The sequence below is a fragment of the Mastigoproctus giganteus genome, chromosome 4, assembly GCF_048544385.1.
Source record: "Mastigoproctus giganteus isolate SK-2022 chromosome 4, ASM4854438v1, whole genome shotgun sequence".
Taxonomy (NCBI): domain Eukaryota; kingdom Metazoa; phylum Arthropoda; class Arachnida; order Uropygi; family Thelyphonidae; genus Mastigoproctus; species Mastigoproctus giganteus.
In genome coordinates this window covers 97,690,163-97,705,161 of record NC_143578.1, presented here as the reverse complement: position 1 = coordinate 97,705,161, position 14,999 = coordinate 97,690,163, and the positions used below count along the sequence as shown (strand labels likewise).

The following is a 14,999-nucleotide window of genomic DNA, read 5'->3' as shown; positions in this document are numbered from 1 at the left end:
CGAAGGATCGGTTAACTTTGTTGTTGGGTGGTAACGCTGCGGGGGATTTTAAATTAAAACCCCTTTTAGTTTACCATTCCGAAAATCCAAGGGCTCTTAAAGGTTTAGCTAAATCAAACCTACCTGTCATCTGGAAGGCTAATAAAAAAGCTTGGGTAACCAGACCGCTTTTCATTGATTGGTATGCTGAGTTCTTCTGTCCTGCAGTGGAAAAATATTGTGCAAAAAATAACATTGGTTATAAAGCTATTCTAATCATGGACAATGCGCCAGGACACCCAAGCAAAGAGAGCTTAGAAGACTTGAACAATCACATAAAAGTTTTTACATGCCTCCAAACACTACGTCTCTGATCCAACCAATGGACCAAGGAGTAATTGCCACATTTAAAGCGTACTACATAAGGAACACCTTTTCCCAAGCTATTAAAGCCATCAACACTGAAAATGTACCGAGTTTAAAGGAGTTTTGGAAATCCTATAACATTAAAACCGCCATCTACAACATTTCAAGTGCCTGGGATGAAGTGACTCAGAAAACCATGAATGGAGTGTGGAGGAAAGTTTGGAAAAATTGCATAAAGCATTCCCAGGAACCTGATGATTCCGTTGAAAATGTTAAAACACAAATTGTTGAGCTCGGAAAAGAAGCAGGATTACACGAAATTAACGAAGACATCGTACAAGAGATGATCGACAACGACAGGGATGGCCTCTCTAATGAAGAACTAATGGAAATTATAAAAGAACAAGAGCTTGCTATTGAGGGAGATGATGATCAAGATACTATAGATGAAGAACCGATGAAGTTGCTGACTGCAAAAGGACTTAGTGAAGCTTTTGAACACTTCGAAAAAATGTGTGATTATTTCCGGGGAGAACGACCCTGACATGGAACGAAGTGCCAAGGTAATAAGAAATTTGAAGAAAGAAATGAATCCCTACATGTTGTTGTACAATGAGAGGAAGAAGGCCAAAGCACAACCCAAAATCGACTCATTTTTCAGTCCAAAGATACGAAAACTCGAGAGCACAGGGCCATCGAATTAATAAATTCATGATTTTCGTTAGTTAATTACCTCATAATTATATGTGTATATAATGTCGAATATTTTATATGTACAAAATTTTGAATATTAAATATTTTTAATCGACATTGGTGCATATTTTCACTACCATTTATTATTGATTAGAAAATATCCTATGGAATAGACTGCAACTTACAAATACATATGTTACCTTATGGGAATATGGCGCTCGCTTAGCGCGGATTCACTTAGCGCTCTGTTTTCCCGGAACGAACTATCAGCGTTAAGCGGGGGTCACCTGTATTCATATGTCAAAATTTGTAGCAATGTGTCAAAATTGCTACCTCCATCCAACTATTTAATGACTACATCATAGTTATTTACCACATTGGTCAGACATGACCCCTACTTAATGAACCCATGATGTGATATATTCAAGGTTCTCAAAAGATGGTCCTGAACCGCATCCTTAACCACAAACTCCATGATCTTTTGTACTACAGAAGTCAAACTCACTGCCCCATATTGCCCAGCTCCTCTTTAGCACCACCCTGAGGAGACATCACTTCTCCAGTGCAAAGAGATCCACCCGTAGTCTAACGATGTTCTGATTAATATCTCCAATGGCTTGATACGCTCACATGCCTTTTTATTATAACTGAATATATGCCATCCTTCCATGAAGCTGTGCTCTCCTTTTACTTCACTAGAATTTTCTAACAAATGCTTCCTTGATATCATTTTATAACTTATTTTACAGCAATCTAACTCCTTCATGTTCCCCAGAGATTAGAACTTGCTTTTGACTCTAAATATTATTGAGAAATATCTATTGAACTCATCAGCTATTTCTTCTGGACTTTCTATGAATCTTCCATTGCAACCAGCTAAGGAACCTATTTGATTTACTCTTCTTTGTTGTATTTACATAAGAGAGCTCCCTGTCCCCATTCTCAGCTCACTTTGTCAATGATCATACAATTCCCATTCACTCACATGATTGTCACCGTCCCATGGTTGGGTTGTTTTGTTCTCTCTCTCTCTCTCTCTCTCTCTCTCTCTCTCTCTCTCTCTCTCTCTCTCTCTCTCAATTTAACTCTCAACCTCACTAGTCATCCATTTTAGCATCTTACATTTATGGAACTTGGCCACTGGTATTATATATTCATAATAATCAATTCATCATTTTGTTTAAAACTTTAATAAATCATTAGTCCAAACATGGTATTAGCATGCGCCAGCTAGAACCATTATGAACTGAACCATTTTTAAATTGTAAAATCGTCAATTTTTGATCTAGTTGACATGCTCTGGTTCTATGTCATATGTCTTTCTTACTGAATATGTTCCCTGTCTCCCTTACAGTTGCATTTCCGACTTAAGACTACCTTTTGTGGAGGTAGTCTTAACTATATTACAACTTGAAAGCATTCAGTACTGGTTCAACAGTATTACCATAAATTTACATTTCCTCCTACAACAGGATCACATTTCATTAAGTTAACATAATTGCAGTATTATTATACAGTAAAATCCTATTACACCAAACTTCTCGGTGGCACATGAATCATTTTGTCATACTGAAATTTTGTTCTAATAAATATTGCTGAAAATTATCGTTAATTGTTCAAATAACTTCTGTTGCAACTTTCTGATATCCTGAAGTAGCAGTTTCCATTATCAACTTTAAAACCAGTTTTAAGCAAATAAAATGATAAAATACAGTATCACATTTTTTTCTTAAATTCTTTTTTTTTTTGTGTATTGATGCACAAATTCAGCTTTAGTGTAGTTTAAAATGTGTAAAAGGTACGTAAGATTACTTTTAACTTTTTGTACCATGGAGTGGACCTGTTAAAGCAGTATTCTTCTTGTTTTCTTTGGTTTCAACAATACTTACGACAATGAGCCAAAACATTATGACCACCTACCTAATATGATGTTGGTCCTCCATGTGCAGCCAAAACAGCTCGTACCCTGCGAGGCATGGACACTACAAGATTTCTAAATGTGTCATGTGGTATCTGGTACCAACGCACAACCAGCAGATCATTTAACTCCTGTAAGCTCCGCAGATCAGAGTTGATGTTCCAACACAAAACACAGATGCTCGATGGGATTGATGTCTGGAGAATTTGGAGGGCATGGAAAATACCTGGAAGTCTTCCTCATGTTCCACGAACCAATCTGGAACAATCTGGGTGGTGAGGCATGGTGCATTATCCTGCTGAAAGACGGCACCGCCAGAGGGGAAGACCGTTGCCATGAAAGGGTGTACCTGGTCAGCAATGATGTTTAGATAGGTGGTAGACGTTAGTGTGCCCGGCACATGGATGACTGGACCCAGGGTATCCCAGCAGAACATCGCCCAAAGCATGACACCGACTTGTTTTTGTCCAATGCAGGTGCCATCACTTCCCCAGGTAAACGATGCACACGTACCCAGACGACCTTTTTCCTCAAGGTCCAGTTTTGATGCTCACATGCCCATTCTAGGTGCTGTTGCCGGCGAACCGTGTTTAGCGTGGGCACTCGGAGCAGCCTGCAGCTACACAGCCCTATTTTCAGCAGGGTTTGATGTACTGTGTGTTGTGACACATTATTCCCATCACGAGCATTCCAATTACCAACTAGTTGCGCTGCAGTCGCCCTTCCGTTGTGCCCACAGTTACCACTTACCACCCTGGAGAGCCTTCGTTCACCTCGAGAATCGATGAGCCATGGTGGTCCAACACCTCGCCGGCGGTTCATGGATTTCCCCCATTCTCGGACCACTTTCGATAGGTACTAACCACAGCTGACCGTGAGCATCCCACTAGCCATACCGTTTCGGATACGCTCTGACCCAGTCATCTGGCCATTATAATTTGGCCTTTGTCAAACTCACTTAAATCCGCTGCCTTTCCTGTCTGAAGAACAAGAAAAGTAACACTGATTAATGGAGCTCAGTATCGGGTGTTTTTATACCATGTACCGACCCGTGCATGCACCGTAGTTCACCTGCAGTTACTTGCTGGTCAAAATGTTTTCACTCATCGATGTATATATTTTTGATCTGGGGTGTTAAAGAAGGCACCAGTATATGCAGTCATCATATGCCATTAGATTTTATAGATTTATCTACTGCATCTGATTTTCACATAGCCTACAACAGGTCTATATAGCTATCAGTAAAATGATAAAATAGGAAGAATATAAGATAAGAATTGAGACTTACCTGTATGGCTGTTATCCTCATAGAGTAGATATAAGAAAAATGTGTATACTCTATTTTCTTTTTTTAATGCAGAATATATTCTGTAGTCAGCTTTTGTTCACAGTTAGTCTATTCATGTTTCTCAATGTGAAACTGAAATGGCCGCCATCAAAATGCTGAATGTAAGAAACATGATTGGCATTTACGTAACATCTGACTTATCCCATTGTTTTGGAAAGAAAGAGACACTAGAATGAAAGTACATTAGTAATATTATCAAATTGGCATCATGATGATGTAAAAAAATTGATTTTACCTGCTGGGAGAGCATATTATTCTCATTGTCAAAAAGTCCTGTCCATTTCCGCCTCAAATTTCCAAACTCTCTGCCTCAGCTAAATGTACAATAAGTTGCAGGCAATTTATTCCGTCATTCCACAATATAATGCCCAAATGTAAACTTAATAAGATCTAGTCTACTGTTCTTTCCTAAGATTTTTTAGTAGTGCGCTCTGGTTCTTGTGTCACTCACCAGTGAGAAAATTCCACCCTTGTTCATTTTACTAATCCCCCCCCCCCAAGATGTCCATTTGCTAAGTTCAACAGACCACATTTTCTAAGCCTGTCATCAATCTAGTTATATAATACCCTTCTTTGCACCTTCTCTGGAAGTATTATATCTTCCTTTAGATTCAGCCTCTAGGCCTGGTTACAATATTTTGTAGTCTCACTATCATTTTACAGAAAGGGATAAAGACATCCTTCTCTCTCTGCTTGAAAAATCAAAATAAATCAAAGGTAGAATCCCACATCCCTTTCTTGCAGCCTGTTTTCACTGTATTAACAGATGTCAAAATGTTATTCTATAAGTTGAACTTTGTGTTTTTTTGTATCTCTTAATCTCAAAGTAATTCTCATCCCAGACATATTTTAATCTCCTTTCATCCAGTCTATAAACTGTACCTGGGTTTCAGTTCGCTAGTTGCAATACCTTGCATTTGGTAGCATTAAACTTTAGCTGCCATTTTCAGATCATATGTATGGAATTGCCCAAATCCTTTTTTGAAGAAGCATGTCCTGTTTCTGAACATTAACCACCCACCTTCCCAACCTTTAAATCATCATCAGACTTACTGCTTCCCCTGCATTCCTTTATCAATATATCACTAGCTGATGGTGATACTTTTTTTGTACTCAAGATGTATAAAATATGGTGATTTATTTTAAGTTAAAACTTGCTTACTAATGGATGTAGTTATTATTAATATCTTTATTGCAATTGGCGAATAGAAATAAAGTTTTACATGAAGGACTAGAAGATTTACATAATTGAGTCTTTCACTGAGTGGTTGCCCTGGAACGTAACAGATCTGGGAGCTCTGCAGTTACTCAAGTGTTCAGTGCTAAGCCAAGGAGTGCTCTTCCTAAGGACAAGCATCAGAAATGAACCATCAGTTGGAGAATACTCTGCTTCCAATTGAGATAATGTGAGTGGGTGAATTTTTAGGGAACTGAGAATATATTCTGTAGTCAAGACAGGAACAGGACCAGGATGTGTCTACCAGGTGCTAAAATTGATATTACTAACTAATCAGGCGCCTCCGTAGCCAGGTGGGAAGGAGCAGCAGTGCGTAGCACACGCTTCTTGATTAGACCGGGGTTTGAGCCCGTCACCACCAAATACGGAGGATGCGGAAAGGTCAGGGAATGACCACTGCATATCCCGGAGCAATATGGCCTTAGTTGCTAATTCTCCTAAAATCCAAATAACAAACAAACAAACTAACTAATCAGTTCTTAAGGGAATAAAGACCACGTGGTTATGCATGTAGAAACTAATTACTTAAAACAAAAACTGACCACTTGGTCAAGAAATATAAAGTCATACTAGAAAAATGCCACAGGATAGGTAAAAATGTCATTCTATCTGCAATTCTGACCAGATATAATAGGAGAGACTGTATAATGAAAGCCATGTAGATTAACTCAAGATATAAGGAACTCTGCAAGGCTTATGGGAGAGATCCCCCCCCAACTGCCTGCCCTAGTTGATAGAAGGGATTTGTTTTCTAAGGTTGGAGTTCACTTGAACAGGAGAGATGCAAGTCTTTTCTGATTCCATAAAGGAAACCATTTCAGATTAATAGTATCAACCGGAATTACACCTACATCCTCCTCTTCCTTGAGAGTACTGCTAGGATACTTAGTGATTTTGTATACATGGAAAGACCCGATGTATTAGGGGTAGCAAAATATAAAAAATATGTATCTGTCTGTATAGTAATGCTAGGAATGCTGCAAATAAAATGAGTGAGCTTAATCTCCTGTTCAGATTAACTAATGCTGATATTGTAGTAATAACTGAAACACAGTACCATCCTGAGATAGAGAATGATGAATTTTAATATGGGACGGTGTGTACATTACATTCAGAAGGAATAGAAAAGAGTATAGGGGATATGCTGCTTATTAAAGATGCTAGAAAGCAACAGGACAGTTTATAGAGCCTTGTCAAGTCCAGGCATATTTCCAGTCATTGTAGTGTGAGATGGTAGTGGTGCATTACAGGCCAAGCAATTCCAAAGAGCATGGTAAAATCTCTATGCGACTTGAGTGGACAAGCAAGAGTGAGTGCCTCATTATAGGCAACTTTAATATTTCTCTTATTGATTGGAAATGGGGGACATGTGGTAACACATAGGAGTGATTTCTCAAAAGTTTTATTTCAGGAAACCATTCTATTCATTTCTGTACATTAGGATCAAATATCCTTTACCTAGTTCTCACCGAAGATAATAGCAGTATCAAAAATGATAGTTCAGAAACCAATTTCAGAGAATGAACATAAGGTTTTAAATGGAAAGTATCCAAAGAAGTTCCAAAAATTTCTGAAAATATCAAGACATTAATTACAATAAGGAGGACTTTGATGGACTGGGCAGTTACTATATATTATTTGATATTAATGCATTATGAAAAATATTTAAGGGATTTTACCTGGAAGCAGCAAACACATTCATTCTGTTTGAAAAATATTTCAGAAGAAAAATGCCAAAATGGGTGATAAAGGATCTGAAAGATTTAATTGAACAAAATAAACATAAAAGCATGGGAAAGTCACAGGCTATTGCAGCACTTCTTTCTACAGTGATTACAGGAAAATATGTAATAAAACTGTCAGAAAAGCCGAGATGAAAAATCACCAAATGAAGAGAGCTAAGACTGGGGAAAAGAATTCTACTTGTATGTGAATGCAAAAAAAAAAAAAAGTGGAGAGGGTAAATCTGATGTCTCTCCTCTTTACAAAATTAAAGTGAAAGTGCAATTGACAATTCTGAAAGGGCAGCCATATTCAGCAGATTTTTTGCAACAATCTTTACTACTGAGACTATGTTTGTGTCGTGGGGGGGGGGGAGGATGGTGAAATTGAGATGAATAAGTGCCAGAATATCAGAGAAGCGGCTGTCTGAAAAAGCTGCTGAGGCTGGGAGAGTGTAAAGCTCCGGGTGTGGATGGTGTGCGTCTAGCTATACTGAAAAAAGATGACAAGTGTATCTAATTAGTAATATTAATGAGATCATCATTAGATCCAAGGTTTTATATCTTTGGACTTGGAAAGTGTCAGTGTTTGTCCGATCCAAAGGGAGAAGTCAAAGAAGTGATGGGCAGTTACAGATCACAGTTTTAACTACAAAAGTAAGTGAGTGAGTATGAATTCTGTGGTTGGTAAAATTGTGGAGTCTGTGATAAAGTACACAATACAAGGACCATCTTGACAAGGATGGCATCATAAATGTTTCATGAAGGAGATATGTTGCCTGGCAAATCTGGCATATTACTATGACTCTGTCCTGCACAGTTAGTAATGGCATCCAAATCTTTCCTAATTAGGTCATATAATTACAGGATTCAACACAGAATTGAGAAACATCATCAATAATTGGTGAAAACTTCTTTGGATTCTCCTTTATGCATTGTGAGGATATTGACACATCACAAGTTCAAGGGAATTACCACTAAATCTAATAATAATCTCATTAACATCACTAACAGTTAGATAAATTCACATGCTGTCACTTTATTTAGATGTATGTTTTCTGCCCCTATGGCTTTACATTCTCTCAACATCAGTAGCTTATCAGTAGACACTTCTGATATCATTGGCACTTATTTTATGGCCACTCAGTTCAGCTTCACTATTTGACCCCCCCCCCCCCTCCTCTCTCTCTCTCTCTCTCTCTCTCTCTCTCTCTCTCTCTCTCTCTCTCTCTCTCTCTCTCTGTGAGAGAGAATAGAACTCCTTTTTCCCATTAGATTACTTTTCCTGCAATTGTTCATATTAAGCTTTTTGCAAATCTTGCCCTATCAGTGGTTTTATTGTATTTTCTTATAGTTAACATATGAAGCAGTGCCATGCAAGGATCTTTAACTGACCCATGCTTTTACTATTTCTCAATTGTGTTTCAGATTTCTTGTCATCCATTTTGCAAAGGATAACTCTCTTAAACACTCCCGTAATGCATTAGTATCAAATGCACTTAGTAATAACTAGTCAGCAGAGCTCAAAAAATAGTCTGCCATAATTTCCTCTACCTGTAATAAAACCTTGACCTTTCCCTTTGACTACCAAAATTTGCTTGGATATTACCCATTTTATGACATTATAATCACTTCCTTCTATTGATTTCTGAACTGTCATATTTTTTATACTGTTTGAATCCTTTGAGAAATAAGATTGAAAATATTTGACTCTCTCTCTCTCTCTCTCTCTCTCCCTCCCCCCCCTGTGCTTTCACTAACAGGTTGAAATAAATAACAAGTCATCGAATTCTTCAAGAAACTACCTACTATACATATTGTATTCATGATTTCTGATCTATAAAGAGAAGATTAAAATTTCCTGAAGAGATTTTTTATTGTACCTTCAGAATTGCCTGGCCTGTACCACACCCCACTGTTGTCTTTCATTTGCCATTATTCACCTTACGCTGCACAGTCTCATAATCCACCTAGCTCTTCTAACCTTCTCACTCCCCAATCCTTCAATCATTCCCATCTCTACAGAATACACTATACTTATCATAATGAAATTCATCCTCTATCTTGGGCTGGCACCGCGTTTATTCCACAGTTACTCCTAAAAGTTCACTCATTTTATTTATAGCACTACTACTGTATAAACAGGTTAATTATTTATTATTATTTTTTTTTTTTTTCTCACTGCCCTAATAATCCCTTAGTTATTTATCCAGGTCTTTGTCTCTGTTGAGTAACTACTGGAGATTGTGTCTAATTCATTCTGGGTATAACAGCATGATAAAATATCACACAAGTACTCTTCAGAGTAAAGCAAGTTTAACATTAATCAATACTGTTAATCTTATTCTAATGGACCCTAACAGGTCCTTTGTGGTGATATAGTGGTTTCACTACTTGTCATTTGTTTGGAGAGGTATGGATTCATATCCTGTTGGTGACTGGAGGAATTTTTAAAGGTCTCTTCATTCAAGGCTGTAGTTAGCCAGTCTCAAGCAGAGAAAGTGGGATTTTACCCATGAGTTAATCTGTGTTTTTCAGGGCACATAACATGCAAATCAGCCTATGAACACATTTCTACAGGCATAATATACCCTACAGAGCAATACGATCTAAGTCCTGATGCTCCTAAAAAATTAACAATAACAACAAACCCATATACCTCTCTTATTCAAGTGAATTCCATCCTTACAAAATAAATTCCTTCTATTAACTGATGCCAAGCTGGAAATAAACTTCCCGTTCCACTGAAACTTTGGAAGTGCTCTCGGCAGCCAACTCTAGACAGTAGGGCAATTGTTATGAACAAAACCTTGACTTAACGTTTCTGAAGAGGGTGAAAAGTCTGCAACAGAGTATCTCTATGGAAGCAATCAAATCAGTTGATGTCTAATAGAATATCCAAACAGAAATACAGAGACAGGAAAATGTTACGTAAGCTAATGTTTAAAAGCATAGTGTACTGGTAAACAGTCCTGTGGCTGTGATTTAATATCAAATGTGCATTTAGCCAGTGAAATTTAATTTCTAGTACAGTATGGACTTTGAAAAACCTCCTGTTTTTCCTCCTGCTTATTAATACCAGATCTCCAGCTTTTTGGAACTCAACAGTTAGCAGCTATGTGATCATAATAAAAAGTTCTGCTATTATTAGAGGTAGTACTAAATACTCTAATGAAATTTATAAAGTTGTTTCTCACATTTGAAACTCTGTTGAGCTTAATTTGAAAATTCAGTTTTATATTGATATTGCAATGGAATTTATCATAGACAATATTGTTAATTGCATTTTGTTTAATATCTAAATGTGTAATTTTCTTGTATGGTATTCTCATTTTTGTAACTATTTGATGCCAAATATTGAATTTATTTTTTATAAATATCTATTGTTGAATATTAAAATAATTTTTTGCTTTATAGCACATTGCAAATGTTGCTGCCTGCAAGGCCCGTACAAAGTCACGAAATAAGCTAAGAGACAAGAGAGCAGATGTTGTGCGCTAAAAATCCACTTGGTTTTCTTTGTTCTATATAAATTGTGTACAAACTACCATGGGCATTTTTCAGTTTGTACAGGAATTAATATATTTCTCCCTGAAACTTAGTTTGTAATATAAAAGATTTGCAGGAATGCTAATCATTGAGCCTATTATAAATTAATGTACAGGTTTACAGATTTACTGTAATATAGTTTGGCTTTCAGTAGTTGAAATTATGTACATGCAGATATTTATATTAATGATATTGTACTTTGATGGAAAGTAAGGGGTTTATTTTGTAAAAAGATGAAATTTGGGTTGTAACAACAGAATTTAGAGAGTTGTAAAGTATATTTTATTATTTAATTTTAAACTGTGTCAACAGCCTGTTATGGGCTCACCAATAACTTCTTTGGTGTAACGAACTTGTAAAGAAATTTCCTAGTCACAAGACTTTTTTATTTATATAATTTGTGACTTCTTGTTATATCATTTTTCTTTTGTTTTCTTTTGGGCAGCATTTTTACTAAACAAAACTGAATTTTTTACAGTTGCTTAATATTTAAAGCTTCATTGCATCCTTATTTATTCCAAAACCTGGCATCTTTATTTGCATTTTATAACTTTAATGAAATATCGTGGAATAATTATTGGCTTTTGTTACTGTATGGAAAAGATCATGTTTTCCTTTAGCATATCACTGTTAATAATTTAAACAATTAAAATATCTAGGACAAGATTTTCTTTTTTCTATTTATATCAATATAAGAAACCAGTAATTTAATGTTGAATTTTATCCTTCTGAAATTTCAGAATATTTCATTTTGTTATGTAAGCAATCTTTTACTCTTCCCTAGTGAGCATGGCGAACTGTTGAGTTCATGTTTATCATAATATTTAGTGGAAGCTTTTTTGTTGCTCCCCTCCTCTACAAATGGCACATTTGAAAATATCTCTTTAAAGTTAAGCTGATAAGAAATATTTGATGTTGCCTAATGCATTCATGTATAATAGTAATGCATTTTGAAAATGCATCGTTTGGAGGACTTAAATTGACAGACTTTAACGTTTGAACTGAAATGTAGTTTGTAAATACTTTTTAATGATAACCATGCAAGTTGCTGAAATGGATGTTGTATAGAGTACATATGAATAAATGAAATAAGACAGATAATTTTAGAATTATATTTAATGTTTTTAAGACTTTTTAAAAAATTTGATTTTGATTTCTCTACCTCTTCCAAATTGTTGTATATTAATTGTTGTTGCAAAAAAATTTGATCTTAATAAATAAACCTACTAATTGGAATCTTTGAATCTAGTTTTAAAAAATACAGTGTAAAACTGTTAAAACAAAAATAAATTTTTGGCTTTGTTATTGTGTATTATTTATTAAAAAGTAATATACTTCAATTTTGGTAATTGAAGAAAAAACAGTAGGAATCTGGTTATCCAAAACAATTGCAATCAACGTTATTTCTGTTAATCAATTTTTTTCTATAACTGATTTTAAATGCAATCATCTACAGTATAAAAGAGAAGTAAAAAAAAAAACTGAGAGAATTACAGTAACTGTAGATTTATTATTTACACATTAAACACTCTACATGTTTATAAAGATATAAAATAATTGCTAATATTCTACCACTTGAAAAATGTCAGACTTTTTCCACTGCATGATTCTGTATTTATGTCAACATTCCAGTTGGTTCTTATTCAATTCTTGCTGTGATTGGGTCCATCTAGTGGAAATTAGAAAGGCATTAAATGCTCTGTTTACTGTTAGTTTCTATGGTGTATATATTTATCATTTACTCTCATTTTAAATTCCATTTGATTCAGTTGGTATTTAATGATGAAACTGTTTCTGCATCTTTCAAAAAACTTAATTTGGATCATTATGAAAATAACCTACAATTAAGTTGCAGCTCATGTTTTGTCTCTAGTTTAGCACTGCCATTTTAGCAGCAATACAAAACTAGAGACAAAGTATTGGTAGTAGCAGATGATGCAATAAAGCAAGCTTATACAGCAGTCAACAAAAAAAAAAAAAAAAAAACTTCCCATATCATCTATCCAATCCCTCTAACAATTTGGCTAATTCTTTATTGCATTTATTTAAACTGCCCACCTCTACAACACTAAATGGTAGTATTTGTTTCAGCAGTGAAGTACCTGCTGGCTGAAGGCAAATTTTTGTTGCTGATGTGTTTAGTCTGATCAAGAGGAAGGATGCCATCAGCATTGAGCTTACTTAATCAATACAAAAAAAAAAAAAAAAAAAAAGCACTTAAATCAGATCTCCTTGCAGGTGCCTACCTCCAGGCTCTGAAATTTGCAGAACTGAAACCTTTCCTGATAAGAGTACTCTTTTGTTCCCCTCACTAATCTTGCTCTTCTCTACACCTGTTCCAATGGATCTACATCCTTCTGCAAATGAGGCATCCCGACTTGTATGCACTACTCAAGATGCAGCCTAACCATTGTGTTATACAGCAGGGTAATCACCTCACCATCCATGCTGGCAAAATTCATGTATATCATTGACAAAACTCCAGTGAGCTATCCTAGCAGCCCATCTACCTTGCTGAGAACTTCATTTCTTTCTGCATGGTTATCCGCCCCCCTGGTATTTTTCATTCTTAACTACTCTGAATGTGGTACCACATAGCTGGTACATGCAGCAATACCATGCATAGCACTGATAATTGGTACCGAAACTGTTCCGTGTTATGTGAAACTGTGCTAATTGAGGTATAATTGTAATGGGTTTTAATTGAATGTGTACCAGAGAAACAGTCTATAAACAAATTATAATAAATCTATAAACAGTTTGTGCTTGATAGCCAAAAAGGATTTGAAATAAAAAATATTGCAAAAATTTTATTAATGAAAAGGTAACAAAAGAGATGAGAAAAAAGCTGTATTGTTTATTTAGGTATTTCAATAATAAAGTCTGGTGGAGTAATCTCTTCTTTTTCTTGGCGTACAAGTCTTTGTGGCATCGAATCCCATCTTGTAAAATTTTCCATATCTTCATGCTACATTCAACATCTGGATCTCCATTCGTAATCACTTCGCAGGCCATGTCAACTCCCCGAAAAATTTGCTTTCTCCAATTCTTCTGTTGAAAATTCTTTTGGTGCCATTCCGGTGTTATCCACTTCAGAATTGTTTTTCTCTTCTTCATATGCAGTTTGCTCATCAAGTTCAAGGAGAGAGTTACATTATCTAAGTCATTTGCATATGAGTCAGTGCAGTCACTTAAATTGACAGTGTCCAAAGTTTCGAATCGCAACTCTTTTCCGATCTTCACAGTGTCTTCGGCAATTGTCTGAATTTCCAATTCAAAACCAGTGAAATCATTTGCCAAAATGGACAAAACATGCTACCAAACAGAACGCATGTTGTTGGCAGTGATTTCTAGCCAAGATGCAAATATATTTTCGATTGTATTTAAAGTGGTAAAAAATAAATTGTGAAATGAAAAGTTTGAAAAGCTATCATGTCATCTCATCAGGATGGAATTAGAATACTGAACACTGTTGCATGTTGCTGCTGACTGCCTGAGGGGAACCATTGGTACACGTGCATGTGAGACAATAGTTGGCACTGCAACATATATCTGTGCGTGTCTAGGCTATTGAGTGAGTTTTAATATGTACAGTAAATTTTTGACTTGAACTGAATTGAAAACCGTGTTTTAGTGAAAGCCATGCTAAGCAAGGTATTGCTGTATATTAATCTGAGATTACTGTACCCATCTGCCTAATTTTAATAGAATTTTTTGTAGTAGTATACCCTGATTACTGTCAGTAATTACCCTGCCAACCTTTGTATCATCTGTAAAATTGGCCATTAAGCCTGATATGCCTTCGTAAATATCATTAATAGATATAGAAAACAATGGTGGGCCTAACGGTGATCCCTGGGGAACTGCACTAATAAAAGTAATCCAAGAAGAGCAGTGCCATTGATAACGACCCTTTGTCTTCTGCCACTCAATCATCTCTTTATCCTTAACACCACTTTGCTCCAAATTGTATAGCAGTCTTTTATGTGCAACAGTATCAAAAACTCTTCTAAAATGTAAAGATGTGATAATTTTTGACTAGTCTGATTTTTGTTTTTCCAATTCACCAAACTGACTCATTATTGCACTGGTTGCCCATGTCATCTGAATGCATTAATTTAGATTTTTGTACTTCTAAGAGATTGGCTCCCCTGTCCTGTCACTCCTTTCTGTACACATTGTATGATC

The 14,999-nt window shown here is 35.9% G+C and overlaps 1 protein-coding gene across 2 annotated transcripts in view; it reads left to right on the top strand.

Moving 5' to 3' along the window:
* The window catches only part of Ifrd1 (Interferon-related developmental regulator 1), a 185,481-nt gene extending 174,133 nt beyond the window's left edge, over positions 1-11,348 (top strand). Inside the window, exon 12 of one of the 2 annotated variants that reach the window (XM_090371688.1) lies at positions 10,680-11,348. In XM_090371688.1, coding sequence (XP_090227814.1) covers positions 10,680-10,763 — 84 coding nt within the window. In that variant the 3' untranslated portion in view covers positions 10,764-11,348. The remainder of the gene's footprint in view (positions 1-10,679) is intronic. The other variant, XM_090371687.1, reaches the window with a different exon arrangement.
* The last annotated feature ends 3,651 nt before the right edge of the window (positions 11,349-14,999 follow it).